The 13,260-nt window shown below is 53.7% G+C and overlaps 1 protein-coding gene across 1 annotated transcript in view; it reads left to right on the forward strand.

The window, feature by feature from the left end:
* Window positions 1-6: 6 nt before the first annotated feature.
* DHRS3 (dehydrogenase/reductase 3) overlaps window positions 7-13,260 on the forward strand; it is a 38,738-nt gene continuing 25,484 nt past the window's right edge. Inside the window, exon 1 of the mRNA XM_049618058.1 lies at window positions 7-226. Within this exon, the coding sequence (XP_049474015.1) occupies window positions 32-226 (195 nt within the window). The 5' untranslated portion in view covers window positions 7-31. The remainder of the gene's footprint in view (window positions 227-13,260) is intronic.

Below are 13,260 nucleotides of genomic sequence, written 5' to 3' on the forward strand. Positions count from 1 at the left end.
CCCCCCCCTGCCTGTCTCCGCGGCGCGGAGGATGGTGTGGAAATGGCTGGGCGCGTTGGTGGTGTTCCCTCTGCAGATGATCTATCTGGTGGCCAAAGCAGCCGTCGGACTGGTGCTGCCCGCCAAGCTTCGGGACCTGTCGCGGGAGAACGTCCTCATCACCGGCGGCGGGAGAGGCATCGGACGCCAGCTCGCTCGCGAGTTCGCAGAACGCGGCGCCAGAAAGGTACCGGGGCACGGCGACTCCAGGGGGTGGGGGCCGAAGGTGCGGGGGACGCCCACCTGCTGCCGCAGCCGGAACCCGCGCCCAGAGGAGTCGCCGGCCACCCTACTTCTCGGCGCCACCCGCGAGTGCTGAGCTAGCCAGTTTCACCTTGTAAATTTTCCCGGGCACCAGACTGTCTTTTCTGGCAGGTCCGGAGCTGGTCCGCTCCTTTGGGATCGGCGGCCGGTTGGCCGTTCGCCGCCACCCCGAAACTTAGGAGACCCACCCATTTCCCACATTCCTCCCTCCCGAAGGAAGGTGTTGTGTTTTCCCCCCTCGCCTTCCCCTCGATGCCGCCACCCTGGTGAGTGCAGGGTGTGTGCGCTCCTGGGTAGAGCTGGGAGCCGCCTGCTAGCTGGCTTCGTATTTTCCTTGGCAACCCGCTTCCCAGCCCCAACCTGGGCGGCTGCAGCTCTGGAGGCACGTAGAGAGGGGATACTTGGTTTGGGTTTGAAAGGGGGGTGGGGAGCGGTCTTGGATGTCTAGCCAGGCCTGACATGCACTCCCACGCCCAGGTATTTGGAAATCTAGAAAGAGGGGGACAAGGGTAATGGCAGCTGATAAAGCGCCCTTGTTCTCACCTTCAACCGTGCCCCCTCCCCCCCCAGATGCAGCCCCAGAGGGGATCCCTCCCCAGTAAATGGGGAGGTGGCACTGTGGGGAGGGCCTTCCCCCTCCCCAGGGCTGTCTTTAGCTTTTTGGTGGTTACACCATCTCTTCCTCTGGTTTTCCCAGACCTGGTGCCCGAGAGTGGGGAGGGTGAGCCGGCTGTCACCCAACTCTGACCCAAGCCAGGCTGACTCACCCGGTGACTAGAGCAAAGGAGAGAGAGAGATTGGAGGCTGGCAGGCCAGACTGTCTCAAGCCGGCCCTGTGAGGAGGAAGAGCAAAATCAGGGAATTAGTTTGAAACTTCAACTGTTGAGAGCAAGGGGGGGAGGGGGGGGGGCGGGGAAGGGCCGGCAAAGCCAGCTGATCTGACACGGAGCCACATACCTAGGGGATTAAGTAAATATGTACTGTAGAAAACCAAACCTGCATGTAATTCCAGGTTGCTTTTGTTTTGTTAAATACTGCCCTGAGATTTACAATTCCTCCGGGGTGGCTCAGACTGGGACTGAACTTTGGAGCCTGAACTATCAGCCAAAGCTGATGGCGATTAACTCTTCCCCTGCCGGGCCCGCGTGGGGGAGGGGAGGGCCGTGGTGGCCCAGCTAGCTGGAGTTGGCTGTCCCTGGCTCCTGCTTCTCCTTGGGTGGTTTGGACAGCTGCTTGACCTTGCAGTTGGAAGGGTAGTTCGGAAGTGTCTTTAACCCTTGGACACACTGAAAAAGGAGAAGTAAGAGAGTTGTACTCAGCAGTTTCATTGCCTTGGGGTGATGCCGCCTCGAAAGTCTCCCAAAGCTCTTTGTGGAGGGGTGGGGAGGGGCGGGGGGGGGGGGGAATCAGGATGGCAGATGAAGGTGTCCTTGTGGAGATATGTGGGGTCTGGGACCGTCGCGTGTGATTGTCATTCCTCGGATGTCTGCATCCCGCAGAAACTTTCTTCAGAGTCTTCCAGCTGGCCCAAGTCCTGGTCTCTTTTACTGCTTTTGTAACTGGCTGCAGTAGGCTTACGAAGAACTCTTTTTGTCAATCTGGAGAAACTTGACTAGTGTAAACAACCCTAAATTAAAGAAGTATATGGCATGGGAGGGGGAGGCAGTGAAATAGAGCGGAGTGGCACCCCACAAGCTCATGCACTGGGAACCCTGTCCCACCTTACTTGGAATGGACATTCTCTTCCAGGGAATAAACTCAGGGCCAATTAGAAATATGTCTCAAATTGGTATCCCGTCACCAGAAACAGGATCCATGGGGGCCCGTGAAATTTCCAGGGCCGTTCATGCTTAGGTTTAGTCATCAGCCCGGTCAGGACGAACAAGAGTGCTCCCTGTAACTAATAACTGTCTGACCAATTATTAGAGATGGTTTTTAACGAGCCCTCCACTTGCCACCATGGTGGGGAATTTGGAATCTGCCTGGGTCCATCTGGGGCTGGGGAGAGGGCCTTGGGACAGTCCTGAGCCCAGGAGTGTGTGCGCTGCCTCTGAGAGCCCTTCCAACCTGGATTTGGGTGGGATCGGATCTGGAGGGGGAAGGCCCCCAAAAGAGAAAGAAGGAAGGAAGAGCTTCTCCCAACAGTGGCATATCCAGAAGAGAAGTCCGTTTACCTTTGGGAAAGAGCAGCAACCCCCCTACCCCCCCCTCCCTTTTCTCATAATGATCTTTGGCAATATTTGTGGGCGGAAGTGTGCCTTAGGCTACAAAGGTGACCCAAGCGAGGGTTTTTCTTAAAGGGACACGAAGGCTCCAGGAGTCAGAAGTTCCCTCACCTGGAAACATCTGTTCCATGGGTACATGCCATCCTGAGGTTAACCAAGGCAGGGCTGCCCATGGTTAGGGTCTCCAAGTGGGTTATTCCCACTATACTCCTTTTTTAAATTTTCTGTGCTCCCCCGGAATTCCTTCCATGAAAGCATTCACAGAGCTTGGGCGCATCCGGCTAGCTGGTCAGCTGGCACAGCCTCCCAAGTCTTTGACTTTGACAGGGTTTTAGCAGGGGGGCCCTGGGAGGAGGAGAACTGGACTGTTTGTTTGGAAGTGTTTGCAGTGGCTGTTCCAGCTAGATGAAAGCCCTGGGCTGTGATGGTGGGCCCAGGGAGGAAGGGGCAAAAAAAATGAGGACCCAGTCCATCCATGAAGGATGGCTAGAGCTGGGAGTCAGGGCCCCACCCCTTTCAATGAGGTACTGTGAGAACTGGCTTGGAGTTGTACTTGCTTGGCTATTATTGACTTTACAGCATGTGGGTTGATAGCCTTGTCCCTAAAGCAGCTAGCCAGGAAGTAGCCCTTTATGTGGCTTTGGGAATCCTATTCTCCTTCCCATCCGTTCAGCAGTCCCATATCCTTCCCATTCCCGGTGCTGGGCCAGGCCCGGGCCCACCTGTGCCATGATGACCGTCTAGTTCACCGACCCTGCTTGAGGTGTCTGGCAGGTGTTTGGTATAGCTCTAAGCCTGGAGAGGGGCTGGGCCCAGCAAAGATGAATGAAGACCCAGAGACAGTGGCAGGTGTTTAGAGTCAGGGCACAGATCATTCGTTTCTTCTGGCCACCATAACAGATCAGTAGGGCCCCACTCCCTTTAAGGACTCTAAGGGAGATTCCTTCTTGCCTCTTCCAGCTCTTGTGGCTCCTGGCATTCCTTGGCTTGTGGTGGGATCTGTCCAGTCTCTGCCTCCTCGTGTGGCCTTCCCCTCCGTCCCTGTCTCTACGTCCTCTCCTCTCTTTATAAGGATACCAGTCAATGTGTAATGAAGCCTCAGCCAGGAATGAATGAGCCTGAACTGATTACATCTCCAAAAACCTCATTTCCAAATGAGGTCACATTCAGAGGTTCTAGGGTGCCCATTCATGGGTGGGGGGCGGAGGGGACACTACACAGTGGGAGCCCAGTGGAACTGTTAAGCTATAACAGAGGCTCACAGAAGGGCTTCAGGAAGGAGGTAGCATTTGAGTCAAGAGTTCCAACCTGAAGGGATGTGACAAGGTCACTCCGGATGTGAAAAGGTCACTCCGGGTGCAAGATATCACCTGATCAAAGACTATGCACCCCATTGGAACTGGGGAAAGGAGGCGGGAGGCAAAGAAAGACAATACTGTGGATTGGGATAGGGAGCTGGGGAGGTAGGTGGGGAGTCATATCTCAGACTCTGAGTCAGGCCAGTACAAATAAAAATAGGAAAGAGGAAGAAGAGTGGAGAGGGGTCCCGACAGGGCTTCCTGTGGGACCCAGAGTCACCGGAACAAAATAGCTAGTAAACAAAATAGTAGTAAACAATGATGGATGGGACACCCGGGTGGCTCAGTGGGTTAAGCGTCCAACTTTGGCTCCCGTCGTGATCTCCCCAGTTCGTGAGTTCAGGCCCCACGTTGGGCTCCACACTCCCACTTGGGAGTCTCTCTCTCCCTCTCTGTCTCTGCCCCTCCCCAACTTGCACACTTGTTCTCTCTCTCTCTCTCTCTCTCAAATAAATTAACTTTAAACAATGATGGGTGATGAAGGTCAGTGGCCCTTCCCCCCTCCAACCTCACCTTGAATGCAGACTTTGCCAGAAGTTTCTGGGAAAAGGATCAGGCTCCCATTTGTTGTGTCTTGGAGCAAAAAGGTAGGGCACCTGTCCTACCTGTGGCATTTGGGAAAAGCCATTCAATAGCATCAGGTCCTTGGGTTTCAAACAATGGGCCTTACAATTTGGGCTGTGTCATGAATGGGCAAACACCTCCCTCTTACGGCCTCACCCACTTCCCCTGTGGAACAAGACCTCACAACTGGATCCATGCCAGCTGTGGCCTGGCTTACCTGGGCTGGGAGGCCAGAGCCTGGGTTCTAGACCCAGCTCTGCTGCAACCCTGGGAAAGGAACTACCTTCTCTGGGCTGCAGCTGACAGGCACACCTATAAAATGAGAGAGGACACAATGACCCCTGAGATCCTGGCATGCCTTGAAAGTCTCATTTTATGGATCAGCCTCCCAGGGAAACAACAGATTGCTAATAAGCTCCCTGAGTTGGGAGGAAGAGACCTCTTCAGAACCCATTTGTCCTCCTCACTGCTGATCTCAGTCTTTCTTGCTACTCATGAGATCCCACTGACTGAAAAAAGAAGCAGCTCAGAATTTGGGAAATGTGCCGACAGTGGATGGGAGGCTCACTCCCACTCCTCAACTATCTCAACAGCCTCCAGGGAGCTGTCTGCCATGGGTTTATTTCAACTCTTATAGATGTTAATGTTATTTTTTAAGTTTTTTAATTTATTTTGAGAGAGAAAGAGAGAACCAGCAGGGGAGGGGCTGAAGGAGGGGGGGGGTAGGAGGGACAGAGGATCCGAAGTGGGCTCTGTGCTGACAGCAGAAAGCCCGATGCGGGGTTCCATCTCACAAATCGTGAGATCATGACCTGAGCTGAAGTTGGATGCTTTACTGACTGAGCCACCCAGGCGCCCTGGAAATTTTAATATTTTCAACCTGTAGTTTTCAAGGGATCCAGGGGCCCAAATTTCCCAACTAGCATATCAAAGGAGAGCTTTCACCTTTTTTCTTTTTGAATTTTTTAAAATATTTACTTATTTTTGAAAGAGAGAGACACAGAGCATGAGCGGGGGAGGGGCAGAGAGAGAGGGAGACACAGAATCTGAAGCGGGCTCCAGGCTCTGAGCCATCAGCCCAGAGCCCGACGCGGGGCTTGAACCCACGAACCGGGAGATCATGACCTGAGCTGAAGTCAGACGCTTAACTGACCGAGCCAACACAAGCGTCCCTAGAACTTTCAGCTTTTATCCTAAAGTCACCAGATTGTCTATTTGGGCTTTAGAGAATGCTCACTGGGTCTAGCGATGCTGAGCCTCGGTCAAGAATCTCACATCCAGTCTACCTAGCCTGTCCACTAATCCTTGCTTCGAGTCCAGGCTCTTATGAGCTTCAAACTTCTCAGAGCCATGGCTGTGATCCCTGCACAGAGCCCTCTGGGATCTTCATCATTATGGTTACTTTCCCTGCTCCATTTCCAACTTCATCACTGAGATATGACCTCAGCTGTATTTTTTTAAATTTTTTTAAATGTTTTTATTTATTTTTGAGACAGAGAGAGACAGAGCATGAGCAGGGGAAGGGCAGAGAGAGAGAGAGAGAGACACAGAATCCGAAGCAGGCTCCAGGCTCTGAGCTGTCAGCACAGAGCCTGACGCGGGGCTCGAACTCATGGAGTGTGAGATCATGACCTGAGCTGAAGTCGGACGCTCAATCGACTGAGCCACCCAGGCGCCCCTGACCTCAGCCATATTTATGAGAAGGTAGCCCTTGGCTGTCCTTTCTACCTGGGAAAGCTATCTGATTGTCACAGCCACTGCAACTTGTCCCGGAAGGACCTTGTCCCAACCTGCCACTGCCATCAAAATCCAACAGAGTCCTGGGCATCGGTGCCGGAAGGATTCCAGACCCAACGTATTCTCCTCATTTATCCTTGTGCAAAAGCACCACCCTACCTGGAATGTTCTAAGAGGCTCTCCTTATTGCTGCCTTCAAAAGACACAATCTAAAAATACACTAAGTATATAAGATATTTGAAAGGAAACATTTGAAACGTATTATTCAGATGAACCATGAAGGTCAGGAAAAGTTAAATCCAAATGAGAAGGAGAGAAGGGAATCTGCTTAGACGCTGGCATCCTCAAATGCCCATGCGACTACTGTGGGACCAGTGTGGGAGGCGTTAGCCCTCCAAAACTGAGCACTCTGGATTCTTAAAAAGAGAGGGCCAAATACCAGAACAGGTGAGCAAATGAATGGTGGGCGGGAACCCATTCATTCATTCATCCATTCCCTTAGTCATTCACTCAACAAACCTATGCACCTTCGGTGTGCCAGGTATCAGAGGCACTGGGGATACGGTAACGGTAAGGAGCAAAGCAGACAGAAATATCCAGCCATGTAAACAGCCACAGTTTAGTGAAGGAAACATAATAAACAAGAGACATAAAATAGAGAGCACATTAGGTCGTAATGGAAACACAGGGCAACACAAATGAGGCAAAGCAGACCAAGAGGACATGGTGGGAGAGGAGAGAATGGCATTCCCGGCAGTGCAGGGGTGGGGAGGAGGGGGGCGGTTAGGGCAGGGGCTTGTGGGGAGCAACAATCTCTAGAACTGGCTTTGGCTTTGACGCTGAGTGAAGCTGCGAGCAGTTGGAGGGTTTGGGGCACAGAAATGACAGATCTAACCTGAGTCTTAGCAGGATTTTGGGGCTGCCAGAAGCCAAGACAAGGGAGGTGTTATCAGGCCAGGGGCAGGGAGCTGTTCGGAGGCCACTGTGCATTTCTGCAGCCCGCCCCCCACCCCCCACGGCCAGCACATCGCACCAGACCTGCTCCGCCCTCTTCCGAGAGCCTCTTTCTCAGGGTGGGACCTCAGCTTTGCATGTGGGACTGGGAAGATGTTGGCTGTGTCCTCCCGATGTCTCTAGAGTCGGATGGAAGCGAACGGGCTGAAAGGGGATCTAGGTGGGCCGGAGCACCCCTAGTGGAGTGGGTGAGAGTCTTCTGGGGAGACCTGCTGTCGGCCAGGTCCCGATCTCTTCTCGCTGATACCTCCGGCAAAGAATGCCAGCCAGCTGGAGGGTGGCATGGCTCTGGGTAATTGTGACCGTGTCAGACTGTGTCGCTTGATTCAGCGAGCAGAGGAACCACACAAACAAGGTTCTCTCGCAGTGGCACTCAGGGTCTGGCGTGATGACGGTCCCCAGACTGACAAAGCCCCTGATCCTTTGGAAAGATGAGCCCGCTCCGGCAAGATGGCTTGGATGGTCATAAGGATGAACCGCGCCCCCCCCCCCCCCCCCTAAAATTAAAAAAAAAGCAAATGTACTGGTGCCCAGGGTGAAGGAGACGCTTTTCCAGTCCACTTTGTCGAAGCACTTCTGGAGCACTGTGGTCAGGATTGGTCAACACTTTGAGAGGGTCCTTGAGCAGTTGGAGAGTGTCCAGGAAGTGGGCTCAGGATGACAGGGCTTAGGTTGGATGGCAAATCCGTGACTCCTTTAGGGGCTGCGGACGGAATCAGCGGCCTTACGCTTCGCAGAGGCAAGGAGGCTGGGCCAGGTAGGGCGAAGGGCCGCGCCAGGCTGCAGGGGTGGGGGGGGAGGGGTGCTCCACGATGTGCACTTGGGGTCCCGCACCAGGGCCGCCGTCCTGCCCTTTGGAGCCAAGCGGGCTGCTCTGGGAGTGCGTGTGCCGTGGACGCCTGCCACGGGGAGGGAAAGGCTCTGGGCGGCCACCCAGGGCCCCTCCACCCCTCAGGCTCTGAATCATGGTGACTACGGCGAGGACAGTGACCCAGGCAGGGTCAGGGGCCAGGAAGGGGAGAGGATACCAGCATGGATCAACCAACACTTGGAAGAGGAACCCTTCTCGGCATGACCTCACCGGGGTCCTTCAGGGGTCATGTCATTCCTTTGCTTGGGTGTTTCAGGGTGCTGGAGAGAGGAGAAGGGAAGGTGCGGGACAGGCCCCTGTCACATCCTTCACTCTGACCTTCAGTCATGACTCAGACCCTGCGGCCCCCAAACTGGATGCTGAGGGCTTCCTTGGGCTCCTAGTGCTCTGCAAGACCGCGTGCTATATGCAGCTGTAAGTGACTAGAGTACTGGCGTGACAGGTGCTTTCCCCAGGTGGCTGTCCTGGTCTAGTCTTGGGTGACCGTTCAGTGCTTTCTCACATTCTCTGTCTCGCCCACATCCCGAGGTGGGTGTGATCGGCGGCCCACTTCTAAGATCCAGGTGAGGTGAATTGTCCAGGATGGTTGGCCGAAGGCAGACTCTGAACTCAGGATTCCCAGCTTCCAAACTGGGCCCTTGGCCACAGGACAGATCATCTCAGCCTGGCCCCGCCTACCCCAGTCAGGGTTACAGAAGGGTCAGGAGACAAGCTGTTAAATAATGGGGCCTCGTGCACAGAGGGTTCTGGACAGAGAGTTGATAAGCTGTACCAGAGTCAACAGGACGCAGTCAACAGGATGGGCCAGGATGCAGTTCTGTTCCCCTTTACTCAAAACAGTTTAAAGCACCAAGTATTTGCATACAATGAATGGGATACTTGCCAAAGGATTAAGGTAGTCCCTGGTTATCAGGGTTTGCTTTAAACAACTGAAAAGCAGGAAAACAACACAGTTTGTGCTTCAAATCTACTTCATTTGGACTTAATTTGACAAGCAGTGTAACCCCTCCAATATGCCAGGAGCCAGCTTTGCGGGAACAGTGAGTGCAAACAACTTCCAGTTAACCCTGAGCCCCCGCCCCCAGCTCGATCCTCTGAAGGGACCAAGGGCTTTGATAGTACAGAGAAGGGAGCAATCACTGCACATTAAGGGAAATCTTAGAAGACTTCTTGGAGGAGGTGGCAATGTAGGGAGCTGTAGTAAGTCTTCATCTTTTGCTGATTGTAGAACCCTGGGATCTCGTGGTTCGTGGGTTCGAGCCCCACATCAGGCTCTGTGCTGACAGCTCAGAGCCTGGAGCATGCTTCAGATTCTGTCTCCCCCTCTCTCTGCCCCTCCCCCACTCTCTCTCTCTCTCTCTCTCTCTCTCTCTCTCTCCCTCTCTCTCAAAAATAAGTAAACATTAAAAAAAATTATTTTTTTAATAAATAAACCCTGTTCTAAGAATACACGATACACATTTTTTTTTTTTTAGAGCGTGAATATGCATGCACCGGGGAGTGGCAGAGAGAGAGGGAGAGAGAGACTCCCAAGCAGGCTCCATGCTGTCAGCACAGAGCCCAGCATAGGGCACCATCTCACAAACCACAAGATCATGACCTGAGCCGAAATCAAGAGTCAGACGCTTAACAGACTGAGCCACCCAGGCGCCCCAGGAGAGGAAGATTCTTAAGCAGGCTGCACGCCCAGGGCGGAGCCCGTCTCAGGGCTCAATGTCACAACCGTGAGATCATGACCTGAGCCCAAGTCAAGAGTCGAACCCTACGGACTGAGCCACCCAGGCGCCCCACAATACACATTTTTAAATGTTTATTTATTTGTCTTTGAGAGAGAGAGAGAGAGAGAGAGAGAGAGAGAGAAAGCAGGGGAGGGGCAGAAAGAGAGGGAGAACCCCAAGCAGTCTCCACACTGTCGTCACAGAGCCCAATGCAGGATTCGATCTCACAAACCATGAGATCAAGAGTAGGGGGACGCTTAGCCAACTGAGCCACCCAGGTGCCCTGCAATACACATTTTTATGCTTTCAAGTGGTCCTTGGATGCCCCCGATGCCTATCCCATACACCAGGTTAGGAAGCTTTGCACCGCATCTAAGTCCTTCAGGCTTGGATTCCGGTGCAGGATTTGAGCTCATACCACAGGCAGGGGACCCCCTGGTGTCCTGGGACCCAGAAGCCAGAGCCAAGCCCAAGTGGACAGCAGATTTGTGGCCTGGTGGTGCTTAATGCCAACAACAGTCAGTTCAGCACCGGCCACCTGGCCCCAGCCTTTCTGACTCTGTTGGCCATTCCCCTTGCTTTGGTGAATGCAACCTTGAAATCCCTTTTTAGGGGCCTTCCAGGGAAGGTGCCAAAAAAGCGTTTTGATCATGAACAATGTGACCATTTTGTCCACATTTGAAATATCCTTCCTGGGAGGTGTTTATAGATAATTGTCTCCTATCTATATGTCCCACTTCTACAGACATCTGGCCCATCTAGGCCCCCACAGCCCCCGATACCATTTGAGGTTCTAGGAGCCAGTTTTCAAACTGGGTTCCAGAGCATCCGAGGGGCTCCAAGAAGGTGGGACCACATGGGAGGTGGGAAAAATAGGGTTCTGAGGGGCCCCCACCGCCACTTAACTAGATTGGCTTCACTTCTGTTTAATACCTTTGAATTCCATGTAAAATTTTTGTGTGCGTTTTGAAAGAACGCCATTACTTTCAAGAGAAGAAAAAAAATACAGCTTAAAAATAGCTGTTCTAGGAAATGCTCAGGGCACACGCCTCTCCCCAGTTGATCCTTGGATGTGCCAAGCATCATCACACTGAGTCCTCAATCTTTGGCTCTTTCTTGCAAGGCGTAGCAGCATGTGGACTGATGGGTCCTCCTGTGAGCTTGTTCCTTGGCCCTACAGGAGAGGGACCGCCACCCCCCTCGACCCCAGGCATGTGGAACCCCACGTCCTGCTCAGTCCTCAGCCAGGGCCTCTCCGCCACCCCTAGGGAGTCCGTGAACTAGAGGCCTTCATTTCTCAACCAGGATTGAAGGGGCCTCCCAAGTCCAGCATCCAGCCCTGAAGGACTGGGATTTGACTACCCCAGCCCCAGAGCCAAGGGCTGATCCATGGGTCTCTTGAGGGCTAGAGGCCAGCCCCCTGGCCACAGCACTCATGCAGTTCCTAATCCCATAAAGAGCCACCTGCGGTGTGACCTTAGACAAGTAACTGTATCTCTCTGGGCTTCCGTTCCCCTATCTGAAAAATGAAGGAAATTGAGTGAAATAACATATGTAAACCTCCTAGTTCATCATTTGCAAGAAAGGATGGTTCCTTCTAGTCAGGGGTAGGAGGGGGGGCAGGGGGGGCAGTGTGGGGGAGAGGGGGAAGGCAATGGGGGAGGGGTGAGGCAGTTGGGGAGCAGGAGTGGTAGAAAGGGGGCCAGCTTGGGGGCAGGGGGGAGGCGGTGGGGGGGGAGGGGGGGCAGTGTAAGGGCAGGGGGACAGTGGACACACCCCAACCATGATTTTGTACCTTTTGCTTACTGAACCAGGGAGTCTCCTACTCCCAGCGTGGGAGATGGGGAGGTGGGGAGGGGGGAGGGGCAAAAGGCAAAGAACATGCTGGCTGAACTTGACCTGGTTCTGAGGTTCCCCAGGAAGGGGGTTATCCCACCCATGCCACAGAAACCCTCGAGCAATTTTAGCTAGAAGACGGTGGGAGGGAATCACTCTTCCCACAGGGAGAGGGCTCAGAGCCTGGTGTCTTACCACCCACTGAGGCCTCCATCCCTGTTAAGATGGCTGGTAATGACTGTCCCTGTCCTCGTGGGTGCAGGCCTTTCTGTGGGTGAAGAACAGAGGGAGGCTGGCCAAGGGCCCGGCCTCTGCTCTGCTCTGCGCCGGGCTGCCCACTCCCCTGCAAACCACCCAGCTTCCCCTCTGTGGGTTTTCATTAGTCATTTTCATCTCAGCATCCAAGTAGCTCAGTTGGTCAGGGTTGGGCTGTGGTGAGGCCAAAGTCACAGGTTACCATGGCAACTCGGGGCGCTCTGTGGCTGCTCGTCGCCATGTGTCTGATGCAAAAGACTGTAAGGTCCTCGGGGAGCAGGAGACAAGTCTCCTTGCTCACCAAGCATCCTAGGCACTTGGCACAGTATCGGGCACACAGTAGGCACTCGATAAATGTTCACTGCCTGAGCAAATACGTGATCGACCCATCCTGGCTAGTTTAGAGCCTGTGTTCACTGAGTGCCTCCTGGGCCCGGGGGCTGGTTCTGAGCACTTTCCATGTAAGTCATTTACTCCCCACAGTGAGGCCTAGCGTTGGTGCTGTTCCAATCCTCTCTCTACTGGCCACGACTCTGGGGGTCAGTAACTTGAGATCTCACATCTAGTAAGTAAGTGACCAAGCAGGATTTAAACCCAAGGTGTCCTCTTGAGCCGGTGATTCTGGTACCTCCTCATTAATCATTCTATGGAACAGAACAGGTCATGTTGACAGCCCCCCAGCAGACTCCGTGCGGCCGATGACTTTAACAGCCAGGGAGTCTAAATGCATCAAACAACATTAGCTACAGTTCTCCTGATGGTGGGTCTGGAGGTGTCCTTCAGACTGGTTTGTCGACCTCTGTGACCAGAAGGTCCGAGGATGGGACTACCTCTGGGCATGGCTTCAGGGGCTCAAACACTGCTGTCAGGATTCAGCCTCTCCTTGGGCAGGCCTCCTGCTCACGTGTGCCCCTTGCTGCCTTAGATACCCCAGCTCCCAGACCACAGGATGGAGTGGTCTCTTCTGCTTAGCAGTTCCAGAAGGATCCAGGACTTGAGTCTCCCTCTCTGTGACTGGGTTGAGCCGGAAGCAGTCGCTAGTGATGGGTTACAGGCCTGTCCCTGAGTCAGGGGTGGACCAGCCCCAGCCAAGTCACAGTGGTTGAGAGTGGGGAGGTGGGCTTCCGTGGGGGTCTGTGGGAGTGCCGTTACCAGGAGCAAGGGTATTAGGAGCAGGCGTTTAGTCCTCCTTGTAGAGGGACCAATCCAGGTTTTAGTCATCTCAAGCAGAAACTTCCAGGAGATCCAGGCCCACCTGTTAGCCAGTCTAGTCTAGTCTCCCAAGTCTGGTCCTGCAGACATTATCGGGTCATTTACTGACACTTAGGGGCTAAAAGGACAAAGTGGTCCTTTTAGGCTTGAGCTGAAACCTCCTCGCC

This window comes from Panthera uncia, assembly GCF_023721935.1.
Source record: "Panthera uncia isolate 11264 chromosome C1 unlocalized genomic scaffold, Puncia_PCG_1.0 HiC_scaffold_4, whole genome shotgun sequence".
Lineage (NCBI taxonomy): Eukaryota > Metazoa > Chordata > Mammalia > Carnivora > Felidae > Panthera > Panthera uncia.